Below are 19,975 nucleotides of genomic sequence, written 5' to 3' on the forward strand. Positions count from 1 at the left end.
GATCTCGGATGCTAGCACACAAGGCAACAAGAGCCGGATATTACTGGCCAACGATGAACAAGGACTTGGTCAGACTGGTTCGATAGTGCGACAAGTGCCAAAGGTTCGCTTGGGTGATGAGGAACCCCCCTGAAAAGCTCAGTTTGATCACTTCGCCCTGGCCATTCGCGAAATGGAGGGTTGACATAGTCGGACCCATGCCACCGGCAAAAGGAAAGCGAAGATTCCTTTTTGTCGCAGTAGACTATTTCACCAAATGGGCAAAAGCCGAGGCATTCGCTACTTTTACCACCGATAACGTGATAAAATTTCTTTGGAGCTCGGTCATATGCTGATTCGGCATCCCACATGCCTTTGTTACTGACAACGGAAAACAGTTTGACTGCGAACCATTTTGTACATGGTGCGTAAGGAATGTAAGCCCGATTACTAAAGATCCAACTGAAGAAAAACTCGGACACCAATGGGAAGGCCCATACAAAGTCATACGATGTCACGACAAGGGAGCATATCATCTGATCGATACAACTGGTAGGAAACTACTGAGAGCATGGAATGCCGAGCATTTGAAGAAGTACTTTATGTGAATCACTTGTAACCAATTATGCTTTCAGTACATTCAATTATTTCGGAGTTTGTACAGGTTAAATTTATTCAGCTTATTTCTCAGTTCAAATCAAACCAGATCAAATCAAAAGTGTTGTTTCCACTCGGTTTGAAACACAACCGACTCAGAACACACGGACCAATCATGTTCCTCGGTAATGACTCGGACAAATTCCCAAATTTGTCTAAGTTATTGGGGGGGTGACTCAGTTCAAATTAAACCAGATAAAATCAAACCAGATCAAACCAAAAGCGTTGTTTCCACTCGGTTTGAAACACAACCGACTCGGAATACACGCACCGGTCATGTTCTTCGGTAATGACTCAGACAAATTCCCAAATTTGTCTAAGTCATTAAGGGGTGACTCGGTTCAAATCAAACCAGATCAAATCAAAAGTGTTGTTTCCACTCGGTTTGAAACACAACCGACTCGGAACACACGCACCGGTCATGTTCCTCAGTAATGACTAAGACAAATTCCCAAATTTGTCTAAGTCATTGAAGGGTGACTCGGTTCAAATCAAACCAGATCAAATCAAAAGCGTTGTTTCCACTCGATTTGATACACAACCGACTCGGAACACATGCACCAGTCATGTTTCTCGGTAATGACCCAGACAAATTCCCAAATTTGTCTAAGTCATTGGGGGGTGACTCAGTTCAAATCAAACCAGATCAAATCAAAGTGTTGTTTTCACTCAATTTGAAACGCAACTGACTTGGAACACGCACACCGGTCATATTCCTCGATAATGACTCAGACAAATTCCAAAGTTTGTCTAAGTCATTGGGAAATAACTCGGTAACACAAGCAAAACACATTCAAATTAAAATAGCTCTTTTAATTACAAAATAATAATTCTAGTTACATGACAACACGGTTGCAAAATTTAAAATTTCAGTTCAAAATACAACCGAAAAAAAAAAATTATTACAAGTTTGGGTTGTCTGGCGAGTCAACTTCGTCACCAGCTTCAACTTCCTCGGCATCTTCATTCCCGGGAGTACAGTCAGAGATAGAAGGCCCGGATGTCAAATCATCACAATATGGATTGGGAGCGTCGTTGGTCCAATCTGTCACATTCGGAAAAAACTCCACGCCCAAAGTTTGAAGCTCGTCGGTGGCAGTCTTCGGCATCCCGAAAAGTTTGGGGGTCACGGTCTCTAGATCAACTTTGAAAACTTCCGGGTGGAGAAGCATAGTCCTTAAGCTCTCAAATCCCTAGTTTGATCCTCGGCCCCAGCTAAGGCCTCGGAGCCAGGGGACCAAAGCAAGTTGCTTCTTCAAGCGCTTGGACTTTGACTTGTAATAATGGCTCTTCTTTCGAAGCTTCTTGGTCCTGGCATGAGCCTCTTTTTGCTTTTTGGATAGAATATGCTTTTCAGCTGCCAGTGAGTCCACCTCCGACTGCATCTTTGCTACCTAGGCAGAAAGAGCTGCCTTTGCCACATTGGCCTCGGTTAGGTTCGTCAAGACCCGATCAAGGGTCTTTTCACTTTCAAGCGCTTGGGCCAAGCCTCTTCCGCTTGCTTCCGAGCAGAAGTCAGGTCCTTGTTCGAGCCTCTAGGGTCCGATCACGGATCTGAATGTCCTCTTTTAAGGCCTTAATTTGAGACTCCAAATCCTCGGTCCAGGACACCTCAAAATCTAGCTCCTGAACCCGGTAACCTTGGCCTTCAGAGAAAGTTGATGCTCGGTAGATACTTGGTGGTCTCGCCACAAAGCGATCGACCTTATTATGCCCTCTAAAAAAAAAAAAAGAAAAGAAAAAAAAAAGGGTGGGTTTTGTGAGAAGAACAGTAGTAAGTGTAAAAAGTTATCTTCAACTCATGAAGCTTACTTGAAGTTGTGCATGAAGAAGTGCCTCCACAAGTTCCTCCGGCGACCCCATCCCGGACATAGATAAAGACTCTTCCGGGAGTATCTCTAGTAGCGACGCTATCAATGCTTCCTGTCGGGACGAGCTGGCTTCCCCGCGACTGGGCAAAGGGTTAGTAGCCTCGGGTTATGGTTCCTCAAAGCCCTCGGCCCCTGAGGGGTCCCTCTCCAAATTCAGGTTTAAGCCCTTTCTGATCGTCTCCGGTAAATCCTCAGCCTCGGATTCCAGATGATCCTCGGGGTCCATCACCATGTGGTCCCTGGTTCCCAAGGTATTATCGAGTTCTGGACAGATCTCTGTCTCTACTGGTGGGTGGACCTCGGATATCAATCCGGCCTCGGGCTCCAAGATAGCCTCGATTTCTCCAATCAGGGGTTGACCTAACGGCTCCGCAATAAGTGGCGCCGCCGTAGCAAAGGAATTGGGTAGAACGGGTTTTGCCCGAACCTGTTGTGTAACTGGAGTGGTAGGAAAAATGAAGCGTGGTCGGGCGAAGAGAAGCTCGGCTTCACTCGCTCGAGTGAGGGCGTATTCCGTAGGATCTGTGGCGAAGCGGGTCCTCTTCAGAGACCCTGGTACCTTTTCCTTTCCTTTGCACTTAACCAATTTCCGAACCTCCTTCCCGGATTCCTCGGGCTCATCTTCTATATGGATCACATCAAGGGTGGGCACTTGGGTAGCCTTGGCCGAATAATCGCTGGCCAATTAGCCCGAGACTTTCTCGATCTCAGCCACCTTCGAAGAAACGGCCGAAGCTAGAGCAGTGTGAGACTCTTTTCCAGAAGCCTCAGCCGACTCCTTTTTGGGAGCCTCTGCTGCTATAGAAAGCTCTTTCTCGGGAGCCTTTGTTACCTCCATTGCAAATTCGGTCACTTTAGAAGGAACGGCTATGGAAGAAGCACCAACCGGACCACTCTCAAATATAACCACCCCTTTTTGGATAGTTGCAGGCTTGTGGACCCTCTTTGGCTTAGAGGAACTTGGCATCAGCTTTGCGCCCTTCTTTGACACAGGAGCGACCTCGGAGGCCATGGCTCGGGGAGCAAGAGCTGCTTCGCTCCCGGATTTCTTCACCATTGTTTTCACCTTCCGGTCATACCAAACTTTGCCGGTGGGGATTTTGTACTTAAGAACCTTCCGCATGTTCTCATCGGTCACAATGTTGTCATAATCAATTTTCAAGACGTTGGCCGGGGTCTGAGAAAAGGTCAGCATAGTGGCAACCCACCTTCTCCTGGTTGCATTCAGGGCCGGGGGTTCCCTAAGGTCAACTTGGATTGGTCTCCACTCTCGAGGAATCCTTCGATCATCAGCCACAGGTACAGCCGTCTCCCATTCACTCGAGATTCTAAAAAACTCAGATCTCTACCCTCGGTTGTTAGAATAACTCTGGGAAAGGTAGATAAAAATTGGGTTTTCCCGGACGGTGAACTCTACAACACCTTCCCTTTTATAGTTGACCCGGTATACGTTAAAGTACTCCGGAATCATCATCTGGGCTTCCAGGATTGTGCGCCATAAGGTAAAAGACGCAAAGAGGTATCTCCACGCATTCGGCGCGATTTGACTCAGGGAAACCCCGAGGTAAAAAATCAGCTCCCGAGCAATTTCTAGAAACGAAAGCCGAAGTCCGGCCAAAAGCATCCGCTTGTAAATAATGATGTCACCGCCACGAGTCTCCAGGGTGACTGGATTCTGAAAGTGAAGAAGAACCGATGGAAGAATGTCGTAGTTGTTCCGGAGATGGAACTCGTCCTCGATACGGATTTTTGAAGCCCCTCGACGATCAAGAGGCACAAGGGGCCGTGGGGCCACTTCTCCTTGATTCAGGTCGTCAACCGGCTCGAGTATTACATCGTCGTCTGACAAAATTTCCTCTTCTTCAAGCTCGGGAACGTCGACCGCTTGAAACTCTTCCACGTCAGACATTTTGTGAGAAAGAGAAGAAGGGTGACGGGAAAGGTTTTGATAAGAAGTCAAGAGAAAAAGTCTTGAAAATTCAAGAAAAGTTTAGTGAGAAATACCAAATGTGAAGGGATGGGTATTTATAGAAGAGAGTGACCCGAGTTAGCCGGTTACCAGTAACTGGGAGCTAGAGGGACGGGTACAGTTTCCATCCCTCGAAATCGGCAGTCGAAAGGACTCCGGTTTCACACCTGACAGTCGTAGTGCGCCTTAAAAGCTGAACCTACGTCGAGTAGCATTAAATGCGCCTGTCGCCAATGTCGGCAAATCTTGAAATCCGGGATCCGAAAAAGTGAAGTTCAAAACTTGAATTTAGAAAAGCGCGGGAATCTATAAAGGGCGGAATTTTCAAAAATGAAGCTCAAATGCTCTCAGGCGATATTGCTCGGTTGAAGCAAAGAATAAAGTGAAAATATCCAGTTATGCCACCGATCCAATTGTGCCACCGTCTCTGCTGAAGTATACATAAGGCTTGCCGATTGTTCTCGGCGGTATGCTTCCAGCCCAGTTTCAAAATATAAAGCGAGTTAGGATCGGTTGATTGTTCTTAAATTCTCTTAAGCACAAAATTTGCGTAAGAGAATGGGGGGTAGCTGTTGGGGAGAATATTGGCCTTCTCGGGTGCCAGGCCCAACCCAAGAACCAGGCCCATTGGGTCCACCCGACCAGGTCCAAACGTTCAAGAGAGATTAATCTATCCGGGCCCAATCTTGTCATTTGGGCCTAAACCGGTTCAACCCGACCACCCGGCTCGGGTTACCGACCCGGATGCTTTGTAACACCTGCGTTTGCTTACATCTCGGGATTACCCAGGATCTAAGGGACACGACACACGATACCAAACCAAATCGTGTGTTCGAATCCTCATCGATAGCACGTCACCCATAAAGGATCGTGCACTCGGGATAAGTGGTCGTGGACTCGAAATATCCGTGCGCCCGATGCCATGTCTTCATCAACTACCGTTTCCCTTATGTGCAGGGAATCGATTAACTACTCCTAAAACTCTATAAATACCAGAGACCCATCAGATATTGAGGTACGCTGATTAATCTCTATAACCTTACTCTGCGCATTTACTCTGAAACAATATTCTTACTTAAGCGTAAGATCATAATCCATTGTAAATACTCTAATGTTCCGTTTGTTTCAGCATAAAATGGTTTCTAAAAATGATTTCGGCATTTTCCGATGTTTGGTAGGGGCGAAAATAACGGTCAATCAGAAAATGATTTCTGTTTGACTAAAAATACTTAGTAAATTTCGAAAAATGATTTACACTTTTTAAAAAGTGTAAATCATTTTTTGTAAATGGCAGACGCAATCGACTCTTTTTTAAACGACGTAGTCAACCTTTACGTTCAAGCAGTCGACTATCACAGGATTCCAACAAGCTAGATTCCGGCACCGACCGGTGCCGAAATCTAAAAAATTATGTTGGAATCCGACGACGCCAGGCTACTGTTGCCGGATTCCGGTGGTACTGTGCCAGATTCTTGCTGGAATCTGTATGGAACGACCGAATCCCTGGCCATCTGGTGGGATTCTGGCCTGATCCGATCGTTCTGGCCTGATCAGGGCGTTCTGGCCGGGTCCGAACGGATCCCTAACTAGTTTGGCAGGGATTGAAAACACCGAAAAATGATTTCGACGAAAAATATTTTTTTGAAAAATGACTTCCTCAAAAATATTTTACGACGGAAACCATTTTACACCGAAACAAACGAAGCATAAAAGACACTAATTTGAACATCGTTGAAGAAAACGAGAGGTACAATCGAAGCCTTTGCTGGGTTGGGTTTGCTTAATGGGCTAACTAGTCCTAACTTTTCTTATACTCCGATTGTTTCGGCGTAAAATGATTTTTAGAAAATGATTTCGGCATTTTACTATGTTTGGTAGGGGCGAAAAATAATGGTCAACGAAAATCATTTTCAGTTTGACTATAAAAGCTTTTTTAATTTTTGGAAAACGATTTACGGTTCATTTTTCGAAATTAAACTCTTCGACTTTGCAGACACGTACGTTTGATATCTGATTGCCGGAATTCAGCAATTGTCAGTCGTTGGAATCTAGCAGCCGCCGGAATCCAGTAACATCCAGCAACCGAAATCCTGCCAGCGCTAGAATTCTGCCACCATTGCCGGATGCCGGCTGACCAGTTTCCGGTCGAATCTGGCCGGATTTCGGCCATCGTTAGCAGCCGACCAGATTTGGCCAAAATGGCAAGAATCCGGCAGCGGTGACCGAATGTTGCCAGATTTCGGTTGCCGTTGTTGGATTTTGGCAGCATTTGCTGGACTCTAATTTTCGTTTTTCGTAGTTTTTTTAGCGAGCCAAAGGCCGAAAACTATTTTCAAAAAAATCATTTTTTTTTTTAAATGATTTCGATGAAAATATTTTAGGAAGCATTATTAACTTCCAACAAATGAATGTTGACCTCTTATAGGTCCACTACAACTAAGATATATAATGACTAGTTTATTTTCGATAATACAGCCCAAAAAATGTAAAATAAAAATAATAAATTAGAAAAACAAATTTTAATGAAAAAAAGGATTGTTCACAAAAGAAACAAATGGAACAAATATGAAAACTTCGGAAATCCAAACTAGAAAAACATCCTACAAATTGTGTCTTATTTAAACGAGGAATTATCTGGTCGGCCGACAAATTTTGCTAATACTTGGTCTTTTTCAAGAATCGCAATTAATTGAAATTGTTCGCAGCGAACAAACTCTTGCGTAAATTGATGTTAAATAAATGTATATTAAATATTTATCATGTAAATGTTTTTAAAAAATAAAGTGGCTTTTAAAATTATCATTAAACGTGTGATTGATCAAATTATAAAAAATGAATGCAAGACATGGTTTTTTGTTTGTGGCCTAGTGTGATACTCTCAAGGCTCACATATTATGCACATTTTACATGCCATTAGAAAGCGACTTGTGATAGGAATAAGATATGTCGTTACATGTATATTTTTTGAACATTTCTTTTTTAAATCAATTATAATTAAATTTGTAAGACTCACATATAAGTTATACACATTCAATTAAAATAGAGATTTAAAATAGATGTACAAAAATTATTTCTCAATTGAAATCGACTAATTCTTCAATAGAGAAAGTGCCATAATGGATATAAAATCTAACATAAAATCTTTCAATTATTGCCAAATCTATACAATATCTTATGTTTGGCCGGCACACATGTGAATATATAAGATAGCGACTTTAATTATTATGGTTTCTTGGGATAATCGAAGGCTTAGTGCAATCACACAGAGCATTACAACGTACGACCTCGTCGCCTCTGTCTTTAACGTTGCCTTTTGTCTATTAAGTGACAAAAATATCAAATGTTCCTCGTTTGTTTTGTTTAATCCTAGAGAATTTCCCATATTCAAAGACATCGGTAGGTAGGTGGCAGTGATAAGATTTTTAATTGATTAAGACTGACATTGTCAAATGTTCCTCGTTTGTTTTGTTTAATCCTTGAGAATTTCCCATATTCAAAGACATCGGCAGGTAGGTGGCAGTGATAAGATTTTTCATTGATCAAGACTGACATTATGTATTGTTGAGATTTCTTTCTTTCAAACTTGCTATCATATATATATATATATGCTAAACTTCATACTCATGGTTGACATTGAATCATATTAATTTAAAGTCATCATTTCTATCAACAAGTGAGGTCCATGATATAACGGGAAGCGATAAACATAAAAGAAAAACTGTGTTCTCAATGCACAAAATCAGCACACAGGTTGATAGCTAGAGAAAATTGATAATATTATTGATGGCAAAAACTGAAGTATTTATTCCATTACAATTGCTCATAATTTATAATAAAACCCTAAAACTACAAAATGATAAAATATTCTAGAAATGGAAATAAAACAAAATAAACAAACTATGGAGATACTTAGTTGCTACATAAGCCGAAATATGGCAATATCTTAAAGCTGCTAAAGAGTAATCTTCTAAGAAATTAAAGTAAATAAATAATGAAGGGAAAATATAACAACTAAGATAATTCTTGATGACTATATCTATATATCTCAATATGAGAATCTTCTAGAAGGCTAATCAGGAAATTTAGGAAAAGTTATTATGCATAATATCTTCCAAATCACAATATGTTAATAGTTTCTTCCATTATTCTTGAATGACATTTGGTAGCTGACCCTTTCCTTTCTTGCTTAAGTCTTATTGATTTGATATATTAATCTGATTTCTTTTATGGATGTAAAAGAATCAATCTCGTCGCCACATCATAGACCAATTAATTAATTCTCGGCGGTACTCAAAGTCCCGCTGATAATTTTCCACTCATGCCCGTCGATCGTTTCTCACTCTTTATCGACCCGGCCGGTAGCCTTTTCCTTTTGTACTTTCACTACTGGATATTAGTTGTTCTCATGTCCACTTGGTGCCGACAATACAAAATGTTCCGCTTAAAGTAATTTACTCGTCAGAACCTATTGTTTGGTTCTGACAATAAAACCTTTTTGTCCTGACTTGCAAATAACTATTTGGTAAAGCTCTTTGTTAAACGGTAAGATTATTTCTGAATAAGCCCGTTTGTTAAAAATCTCGATGTCAAGACGAGCCCCCTCAACAATAAGAGCATCTCGAGAAGATGATGAAATTCTTGTCCTACATTAGTACAACACGTGCAAAATTCAATTAAATTGAGAGATAAATTACAAAATTAGGATTCGAACTTAAAACTTTCAATTTGATATATACTCGGTTAAATTATCACTTGTATCAAAATTTTAAACTCATAAAAAAAAAAAATAAAAAAAAAAAATGAACCCACCATAGCAGCGCGCAGCATGGCCATTAACCAATGAGACGATTTTCTCATTGGTTAATGGTTAGCTAATCTAGATCTAGTTGAAATCATTGATTTCCCTGCTTGGGTAGGAAATTCTATTTTCTAGAATTTATACAAAACGCGTGTATTTATTGAATGTAGAATATATATATATAAGAAAAATAGTGATATATAGCTTAGGCAATAGGCAGTAATGATCGTGACCCATTTTTTGTCTGCTTTTCTTCAATTTCTTTCAAAATATACGACTCTCAGTGCTGACGAGGAAACTTCCTGCCAATCTCCTCGTTGCTAAGAAACTTTCAATCTCTTCGATCTATCTATACACCAGTGGAGGTTGGTGATCTAAGTAGTATTGGGGCCAACTCTTAATTTTCAAATATGATGTACTCTCCTCACTTGGGTTTAAATTCTCTTTTTAATATATGATGCCTAACACGTAAAATTAATATTTAATTGAAATGAAAGATAAATTACTACTTGTTTTAAAACCTTCAGCTAATAAGAAAAGATAAATTTAATAATTTAATCAATACTTTAACAATTTTTTTTCATCATTTTTAAATAAGTTAACTACAGTATCCAGATAAAAGTAGCTGCCAATTTTCTTCATTTCTAAATGCACACTAATAGACGCCAATTATTCCAATGGTTGCATGTTTTAAAAATTAATTTGTACAATTATGTAAATATTGAAACTTGGAAAGCTTTATATATATATATATATATAACTGAAGGGATGGGTAGTAAGTCGCATTGTGTTAAACACTTGAGAGGAAATGGCTCCACTATCATTTCTGCAATTACAATCATGGCAAGAGGTACACAAAATACCCTTCATTAATCCCCTTCTTTCTCTTATTTTCCTCATCTCTTTTCTTTATGTTTTTAAGCGTATTGGAAGTAGTGGCAAACCCAATTTACCTCCATCCCCACCAAAGCTACCAATCATAGGCAACCTTCACCAGCTTGGCACACTCACACATCGTTCTCTTCAAGTCCTTTCAAACAAGTACGGCCCTCTAATGTTCTTAAACTTGGGCCATAGGCCAACCCTTGTGGTGTCATCCGCAAATATGGCTAAAGAAATGTTAAAGACACATGATGTCGTTTTCTCAAACCGGCCAAAAACAACCGCTGCCGATTCCTTACTCTATGGATGCACGGACGTAGGATTCTCACCCTATGGTGAGTATTGGAGACAAGCTAGGAAAATTTGTGTCCTAGAACTTTTGAGCCTCAAAAGGGTGCAATCCTTCCAATATGTAAGGGAAGAAGAAATTGAAGCATTGACAAAAAAGATACGTGAATCGTGCAACAAAGGAGCTTCTGTTAATCTAAGTGAGATGTTGATGGTAACCTCGAACAACATAGTCTCAAGATGTGTACTTGGACAGAAGTTTGAAGAAGAAGGAGGTAAGAGCACATTCGGACATCTATCAAGAAGGGTAATGGAGCATCTTGGAGCATTCTGCTTCGGAGATTTTTTCCCCTTTTTGGGATGGATTGATGTTCTTACGGGATTTATCCCGAGTCTAAAAGCAACTTTCAGAGAATTAGATGCTTTGTTTGATCAAGCGTTCGAAGAACACAATACATGTAGAACGACTGACGATGAAGGGAGGAAAGATTTGATTGATATTCTCCTCAAACTTAAAAAGAAAGGCATGCTTGACGTTGAGCTTGCTCAAGCCAACCTCAAAGCAATCCTACTGGTCTCTCTCTCTCTCTCTCTCTCTCTCTCTCTCTCTCACACACACACACACACACACACACACACACACAAACCAATGTTTAAATTTTTTTAAGTTTCCATAGTTTCCCATGTCTAAAGTTCAATGTTTTCGTAATTTTCGCGACATATTTGTGGGACGAAACAGACACGCACACAAAAACCCATGTCTAAAATTTTGTGTTTCCATAATGTTAGGACATGTCTGTTGGAGGAAGTGATACTACTTCAACAACTTTGGAATGGTTAATGGCAGAGCTCATAAAACATCCAAATATCATGAAGAGAGCGCAAGAAGAGGTGAGAATGGTGGTGGGAAAGAAATCAAAGATAGATGTGAATGACATCAACCAAATGGATTACTTGAAGTGTATCATCAAAGAAACTCTAAGACTACATCCACCAGCTCCTCTCTCAGTACCTCGAGAAACATCAGCAAGTGTGAAATTTGGAGGTTATGATATTCCGCAAAAAACAAGAGTATTTATCAATATATGGGCAATCCAAAGGGACCCTACTATTTGGGAGAGGCCAGAAGAGTTCCTCCCGGAGAGATTTAAAGACAAGACGGTTGATTTCAATAGGCAAGAATTTGAATTCATCGCATTTGGAGGTGGGAGAAGGAGATGTCCAGGATTGACATTTGGTGTTGCTTCTGTTGAAAATGTGATTGCCAACATCTTGTGTTGGTTTGACTGGAGATTGCCTAGTGCTAGTGTACAAGCGAAAGACTTGGACATGAGTGAAGTTAACGGGATCACTGTGTCTAAGAAAATTCCACTTTATCTTGTACCAAAACTGCACTCTCCTTGATCTACGGGTTAAGAGATTCGTGTTTTAGCATTTGTAGTTATGTTTGTTTGAAATTAATGTAAGGGAAGGTGGCTTCAACCTTAATAATTAATAATAATTGAAACTTAGTGTTCCATGGAAACTTTCATGTCTCACCGCAAACAAATTGTACACAATAAATTTTGTAAAATGATATTAATGTAACCCTCCTAGTCTGTGAAGCGTAGGTTTGTTAACCTTCAAATTTCAGAGGCGCTAAGGTTACATATTAATAAAAGTAGAGCACTTATAAATTACTAAATTGCGTGACATGTAAAATAGATATAATATAAACGTATAAAGTCAAAATACATTAAATTGTCAAAATAAAGCCTTAATTTTAAGGGATCTGTGCCTTAAGACACTTATGGCATCACATATTATTACGCCTCATATGCAAGGGGTTGTGCGATCCAACCTCCAAGGATCTAGCATTACCCGTGGCCACGAATGCGTCTTGGTCAGTAGATAACTACAAAGTGCACTCAACAAGGCAAACATAATGATGGCCACACCATCATGCAACTGTAACTTCAATGTGGTGCACTCTAACCTAGCCTAATACCATGCTCTTTATTTCTTAAAACTCGCAATAATCATATAAACTTAATATGGTTTGAGGGGTATCATTTCCTATATAAAACTTTTATTGTTTGGAAATTAGCTTTCATACTTGAGCGTATGTACCCATACTTGAGCATACTTTCATTAATATTTAAAATACTTGAAAGCATTTAATTAAGTATAATAAATGCAACATAGAAATTTGATAACATTTAGTTGGCCTAGGCAGTTTTTTGGATTGGGCCCAGCATGTTTATTTTAGTGGCACTTACTTGAGACGCTGTTAAATTCTCGTCGTATGTAGAAAACATAAGGTATTTAAGAATAATTCGTGACCTTTATTGAAAAAAGACAAGTATTAAGAATGGAGTGGGCTAATTATTGGTATTAGTTTAAAAACGCTAAGAAATGTAACCAAAAAACCCTAGAATGTCATCTCATTTTCATTACCTATTGCTACTCTCTCTCTCTCATCCTTGACGACGCTGCTAACTTCGCCAAGACGTTGCTGCTCGCCCCACCCCGACGCCAATAAGATTCAATTACTCTCTCTCTCTCTCTCTCTCTCTCTCTCTCCCTCTCTCGTAAAACATCATTTTTTGGCATTCTGGCCAATACAGATAGATTGCCACGTGAGAGTCGATACAACCATCGATCGATTGATGAGAACAATCAACTCAGTACTCGACCATCGATCGATTAGTATCAAACAGTGATAGATAGAAATACTGTTCATCGTCTACTACCTCTGAAAAATCTCATTTTTAGACTCATAAAGTCACTAGAGTTTCTAAGATTCGAAAAAGAACATCTTTTCTCACACCAAACACTATTTGAAGCTTAAAGTTGGAGCCTCTTCACACCAAAAACCTCTTCCAGTAGTCCAAATTAACCTACAACTTACAAAGCTTAAGTTTCGTCTTCGGTCTCCTCATCTGGCCCATTTAAAATGTAGCCCATCAGAAAGCTAGGACTTTTCAAACGAAAGCCTAATTAAGCCTTTTTTCATTTCTACACCCATAACTAAACATATACACACATACTAGCATATATCCAGTACACCCAATGAAAATAAATAGGTGTGTGATACTCTCAAGGCTCACATATTATGCACATTTTACATCATTAGATCGAAAGCTACTCCTAATGGGAATCTTCTAATACTTCAATAGAGAAAGTGCAATAATGGATATAAAATATAACATAAAATCTTTCAATTATTGTCAAATCAATACAATATTTTATGTTTGGTCGGCACATGTGAATAATTGACTTTATTATGGTTTCTTGGGATAATCATAGACCTATAAATATTAATTAATCAAAGATGAAAATGAATCAGATCCTTTTTCCTAGCTTGGACTATGATTTTTCATGACAGCAGCAACATGCATGCAAAATGCAGAAGGATATATATATATATATATATATATATATAGTACCATATTTGGGAAGGACCCTTTAACATAATCATCGGTCAGTAAATAAAAAATTTGTAATTTTTTATGTGATCATAACAAGGGAGCTAGCATCTTGATACAACAAATTAATATAGCCGATTAGCATTAAGTATCATAATGTATAAACCACGCAGGGTATTACAACGTACGATCTCGTCGCCTTCATCTTTTTCGTTGATTTTTGTCTATTAAACAACAAAAATAACAAACCTTCGTCGTTGGTTTTGATAAGATTTTTAATTGCGTAAGAATGGCATTATTGTTGAGATTTTGTTTATTTCAATCTCGCTATCGAATTCTAAGCAACCTTACCCAAAAATTAAAAACCAAAAACAAAAAGAAATCAATAAAATTTAATTTAATAATTGAAGCTACCACTTTCTATCCGTTTAAGCTTTTGGAATAAATAGTGATTTAACAAAAAAGCCATAAAATAAGGAATGGAAAAGTCCGCATACCCTTCCCATAAACTATCACCCAATTGACAATATCTCCCCAAACTTTCAATTGGAATAATGTTCTCCTCATACCATACTACCAAAACATTGTTAATGTACCCCCGAGGCCAGCAAAAAGACAAAAATGACTTTACAATTTTCTCAATAAAACAAAATACCCCTATAAGTTAAAAAATAATAATTATTATTATTATTTATTTTTTTGAAAAATTTTAAAATAAAATAAAATGAAAATTTCAATTTTTTTTTTTAAATGAAAAAATTTTAATTTCTTAAAAAAAAAAAATGGAAACTTTTAAATTTTTCTTTTAGTTTTTAGGAAAAAATATATTTTAACCCTCCAAAATACTATTGATTCTCTATATGACACTCCAAACTACTAAAACTTGAATTCCCACCCTCCAAATTACAAATTATTTATGTTTTTTTTGGCCCCCCGTCAGTTTATGCCGTCCACTTGGACGGACACCGACTCTTTTAGCCCAAAACTGCCCTCTCCTTACACTGAAATTTCACCCGTTTTTTTCTCAATCTCTAAGACACCATCGCAGGTCACATGGCTGGATCTCCATACTGCCTGGCGATGGACGAAGAAGGTGCTGCGGGAGGGTCGGCTGCGCCGGCCACAGACGAAGCGGTGGACGAGGAGGTCACCGACACCGAGTGGTTCTTCCTGGTGTCAATGACCCAGTCGTTTGTCAATGCCGGGGGACTTGCCGGACAGGTGTTCTTCAGCTCTAGGCCGGTCTGGGTGACCTCGATGCCGGCGAACGGCCACCTCTAGGGCCGAGGGAATTTTCCAGCGAACGGCCACCCAGGCAAAATCCCAAGTCAAAACGAAAAATTTAAAAAAAATGGGAATTTTTTGGCGAACAGCCCAGTGATTAATTTTCAAGCTTATCAAATTGTTTTCTACTGGTTTTTGTTGTTGAAATACAATTTTGATTGTTGTTATTGTAAAAAGGAAAGCGTTCGAATTGAAAATAATTTCACTACTCTGGTAGGAGACATCGCATGCAAGTTGTTTGTACAAATTTCTCAATGATCTCTTTCATTGAGTTTGCTTAAATACGTCTAAGGACTCTTCCCATTACCATGCTCTGTTCAACTCTGTTTTAGAGCATGAAAACAGAGGTGAACAAGAGACTTGTTCTCTTTTTGTTTTCGGTGATAGACAACGGCTTTGTTGTTACAAAGCTTTAGAGATATATATGCAATTTTTCTAACTGTTGGTTGGTTTGGTTGGGATAGTTATAGTTCCAAATTCAGAGAGAGAGACAAGAAACTGTGCTAAAAGCAGAGAGAGAGAGAGAGAGAGAGAGAGAGAGAGAGAGGTCTAATCAAAACTTCCGGATATAGATATGAAGTGGAGACGCCATAGACAAAATGATTGTGTCCAAATCCGTTAATGAATAGGTACTATAATACATCAGGTTGTGCATGGGGGTCTGAAAACTCCCAAAATAAATATTGATATATTGTTTGTAGAATGAACAGAGAAAAGCACAACTAAGAGGATCCTTCACTATTTGAGTTAAACAGTAAAAAATCATGGGCCACCCTGTTAGAGACTTGAGTTTAGTCCTTTTCTAGAAGAGTGGTAAATGTAGAACAGAGGGGGTCATTGAGTGATTTCTTCGAACATATTATATGTTGGTGAAGCTCCTACAGAAAATGGAGTCATTTTTGAATAAAAATCCCATTCCTTTTTACAAATTAAACCCTAAATCCAATTCAAACACAACAGAGCACTATCAAGATCTCCTAAGCCATGTCAGAGAGTATTTAGCAAACCCATTCTCATTGATCTATGATTACTAAAAAATGGCCAAATTTACAACCACGAAATTATCCTATGAAAGCACTTTGTGCAGAGAAAGGGTGGAGATTCCCAAGTGTGAAAAATATAGGTATGGTTTCCTCGTCCCATCACCCGCATGCGCGCGCGCTCCAAAATTCATTCATAGCTAGTGACAGTAGTAGTGAAACTTTTCCATGCTTGTTGATATATATATTGTTATCAGCTTCAGCGTCGTCGGTGGCAACCACCGCCTCGCCAACTACGTAACGGTCGGTCACCAGCCTCCACCCCTCACCCGCAAGCAACAACACTGTCGTGATCGAGTGCAACGTGGTCGATGTGCCACCCGAAAACACACGCCGACTGCCGACTGCCGACTGCTGACATTTGCTCATCCCTTAAGGACCCGAATGGCAATTTTGTAATTTTTTTGGCCCTCTCCACTCGTACGTGTGTTTTTCTCTCAATGGACATTTTAGTAAATTCAAGATTAAAATCAAGGGTATTTTCGGGCTAAAAGAGTCACGAACATGAATCAGTTTCCATCAACTTAGACGGCACAAACTGATGAAGGGGGCCAAAAAATAAGCAGTTTGTAATTTGGAGGGTCGGAATCCAAGCTTTGGTAGTTTTTTGTGTCATCCGGAGAACCGATGGTAGTTTAGGGAGCTAAAATATATTTTTCTCTAGTTTTTAAATTTGGCCACCCTTGGTTTTTATGTATTTCTTTTTATTTTTATTTTTTTTTTAGTTTTAGTTTTAGTTTTTAATTATTATTATTTTTTTAATTAAGGATATTTTCATCATTAGAATGAACATTGACAATTTTTGGTATTTTGGGTGGGATATTGTCAATTGGGTGTTAGTTTGAGGAAGAAACGTTGACTTTACCTATTAAGGAATCCAATCTTATGCGCGCAGCACCCTTTTTTTTTATAAATTTTTTTTTAAAAAAATTTTTAAAATTTTTAAGTTTCTTATTTATATTTCGTTTGGGATGGATTCATTTCGTTGGATTGTTCTTTAATTTTAGGATTATTAATTATGCAAGGGATTGTCATTGGCTTTTCTGTGTACTTCTTAGACCCTGCAGGCTTAAGCTAATTTGAAGTGGAAAACAAAAAAAATCCTGCTGGCCTTTGCACAAGAGAGAATGGTCGGTTGGTTATTCCTGCGTATATTCTTCATTGTTTTTCAAGCTTTGTATATTAGTTAGCACACTCCGCCATTTGGAATGGCATAAATTGGTCTCTGATCTAGATGCAAATTAAAAAAAAAAATCCATTAAGCTAGGGATATACTTGTGGAGATGGTAGACAGGTAGAGATTGATTCATTGACCTGAATTAGTAAGTAGGACTCATATATATATATATATATATAGTTCTTTTAAATTATGGATTTGGCCATCATTTTGTACCCATTACAAACCTTTTATAGTCGGATTTACTTGAGTTTACATGGATATATATGATGGAGATGGGGTAACCATCAAGTTCAATTCCTTCTTATCGATCTACTATATATATATATCCCTCAGGCCTCAAGTTTTCATGTCAATATATATTCGTTTCTTGTTATGAGAATTGAGCCTCTTCTATTAATGGAAAATATTGTTCTTATAAGCTAGAAGAAAATCTTATAGAACTTTTGTAAAGGACGATGTAGCTTATTTAATAAGACGAAATGTTTGTTCAAAACAGTGACTAAATAAAGATAATGTTTTTTCGTGCTTGCTTAACTAATTAAGTCTCGAATGACTTACTTATCCTAGGTTACTTAGGTTATGAGCATTGGGTGCACAAAAAATTGTATAACGAGGTCTACCAACTCATTAAACTTCCCACTCATGGTTGACATTAGTGAATCATATTAATGTTATTGGGGAGGTCTAACGCGTGTAATATTCAATTGAAATAGAAAGTAAGTGACGAAATATAGTTCAAACTTAAGACTTTAATTACCCTGATACAATTGTAAATAATCACTTGTTCCAAAAGTTTAAACTAATAAAAATGATGAATTTAATTATTTAATTAATATACTAACATATTTTTAAGGATAATGATACTCTAAAAAATCACTTGATACTATTAAAAATGTTTGGGTTTTTTTTTTGATTGAAAAAAAAAGGGGATATTAGTTCAAGAAACTTGCAAATATATTGTGGAAAAATCAATCTATTGTTAGAAACTTCCACTCCCATTGTTTAGCTTGCGTTAGATTGTGCAAAACTTAGCTTTCATCGATCGAGTACTAAAAAATGTAGTTGATAATTAATATAGTATAAGTACTAATGATATTTCTTTAAATCAACGACGTTGGTTTGCAACTAGCACTACAAAAAATTTGCTTATTAGCGGCCAGCAAGTTTGGCCGCTAATAATGTTATTTTGGCCACTATTGATCAATAGCAGCCAAATTTGGCCGCTAAAGGGTGGCTGCTAATAGTCTGACGCTAAAGACTATTAGCGGCCACATTTTTGACTCGCCGCTAATAATTGTTTTATAGTGGGGAACTTAGTGGCCGCTAAAAATAATTTTACCCGCCGCAATTTTTTGTTAACCGAGTCCAAAGTCACCGCTAATACTAGATGATTAGCGGCGACACGTATGTGGCCGCTAATAGTTAAAATAGTCTAGTATTAGCGGCCACACATATGTGGCCGCTAATAGTTAAAATAGACTAGTATTATTAGCGGCGACATATATGTGGCTGCTAATAGTTAAAATAGTCTAGTATTTTTTGTGGCCGCTATTACTATCAAAAAATGAAAAAAAAAAAATTAAAAATTAAAAAAAATTTAGATCCACCCACCCATCCTTACTGCATTAATTAAATCTCTACATGCATATTGCAATGTAGAAATTCTAAATGAGAGCAGATATAGCATAATGCATATCAAACAACAAAATTGTTGTAAAGTTTAAATTATCATGGTGCCAAAAATATTAAAGAAGTAGTACTTGAAGGTGGGGTTAGATATAGTTGAACTCACTCAAGAACACAGATTTGGCAGAAGTACTATGTATTGTATATCTACTACAGAACTCGGTATTCTAGCATGCTAATCAGGTCCAGTAAATTGATCAACAGCAATAACATAATGTTTGGAATGCAATTTCTTCATGCTTTTGCTACTTCAATGTCAAAATTAAAGACAGGTTCAAAGCAAATGACTTTCAAAACCCAAAAACAAGGCAGGCCAAATTGCATCAAATATAGATATACCCACTAAACATATAGTACCTAATCTTTCATAAAAAAAAAAAAAAAAGAAAGAAAGAAAAAAAAAAAGAAAAAAGAAAAAAAAGAGGGTTTTCTTCACCAAATAATTTGGAAATGATCAGAACGAAGTATGGACAAGAAAAAGAAATAAAAGAAATACAAATGTGATTAACTAAGAAGCTATATGTCATACCTATCTTCATATCAAACCCACAATTTTTGAGCTCTCTGTATTCTTGACACAGAGCACAAGTCTCACAGCAGAAGTGCACTAAGCAGTCTACACAAGGTGACTCGTCCAAGTCATATTGCGCCCTCAATTTTGAACAATAAAAGCACGAGTACAAGCATGCCAAACCAGTAAAACCCAGAATAACTCCATAGACTGTGACGTTTGGAGCACAAACTGTAAAAACACCAGAAAAAATAATATGACAAAAAATGTAAACCAAACCATAATTTTCTATATATTCTTAAACTTGATAATTAGAAAGTAAGTTGTTTTCAATAGGCTTACGTGAAGAACCTTTGCTAACCATATTAGCAATCTGTCCAAATGTGATGCAAAGGCAGAAGCTGGAGCACAAGTATACATGTT

General features: G+C 38.2%; 1 protein-coding gene across 1 annotated transcript; it reads left to right on the forward strand.

The window, feature by feature from the left end:
• The first annotated feature begins 10,082 nt into the window (after positions 1 to 10,082).
• On the forward strand, positions 10,083 to 11,905 carry LOC133852404 (cytochrome P450 71A1-like). The gene is made up of 2 exons (XM_062289155.1): positions 10,083 to 11,018; positions 11,234 to 11,905. Exons 1-2 carry the CDS (start codon positions 10,083 to 10,085, stop codon positions 11,846 to 11,848), a joined length of 1,551 nt encoding a protein of 516 aa, XP_062145139.1. The 3' UTR covers positions 11,849 to 11,905.
• Positions 11,906 to 19,975: the final 8,070 nt, after the last annotated feature.

This window comes from Alnus glutinosa, chromosome 12, assembly GCF_958979055.1.
Source record: "Alnus glutinosa chromosome 12, dhAlnGlut1.1, whole genome shotgun sequence".
In the NCBI taxonomy this organism is placed as follows: domain Eukaryota; kingdom Viridiplantae; phylum Streptophyta; class Magnoliopsida; order Fagales; family Betulaceae; genus Alnus; species Alnus glutinosa.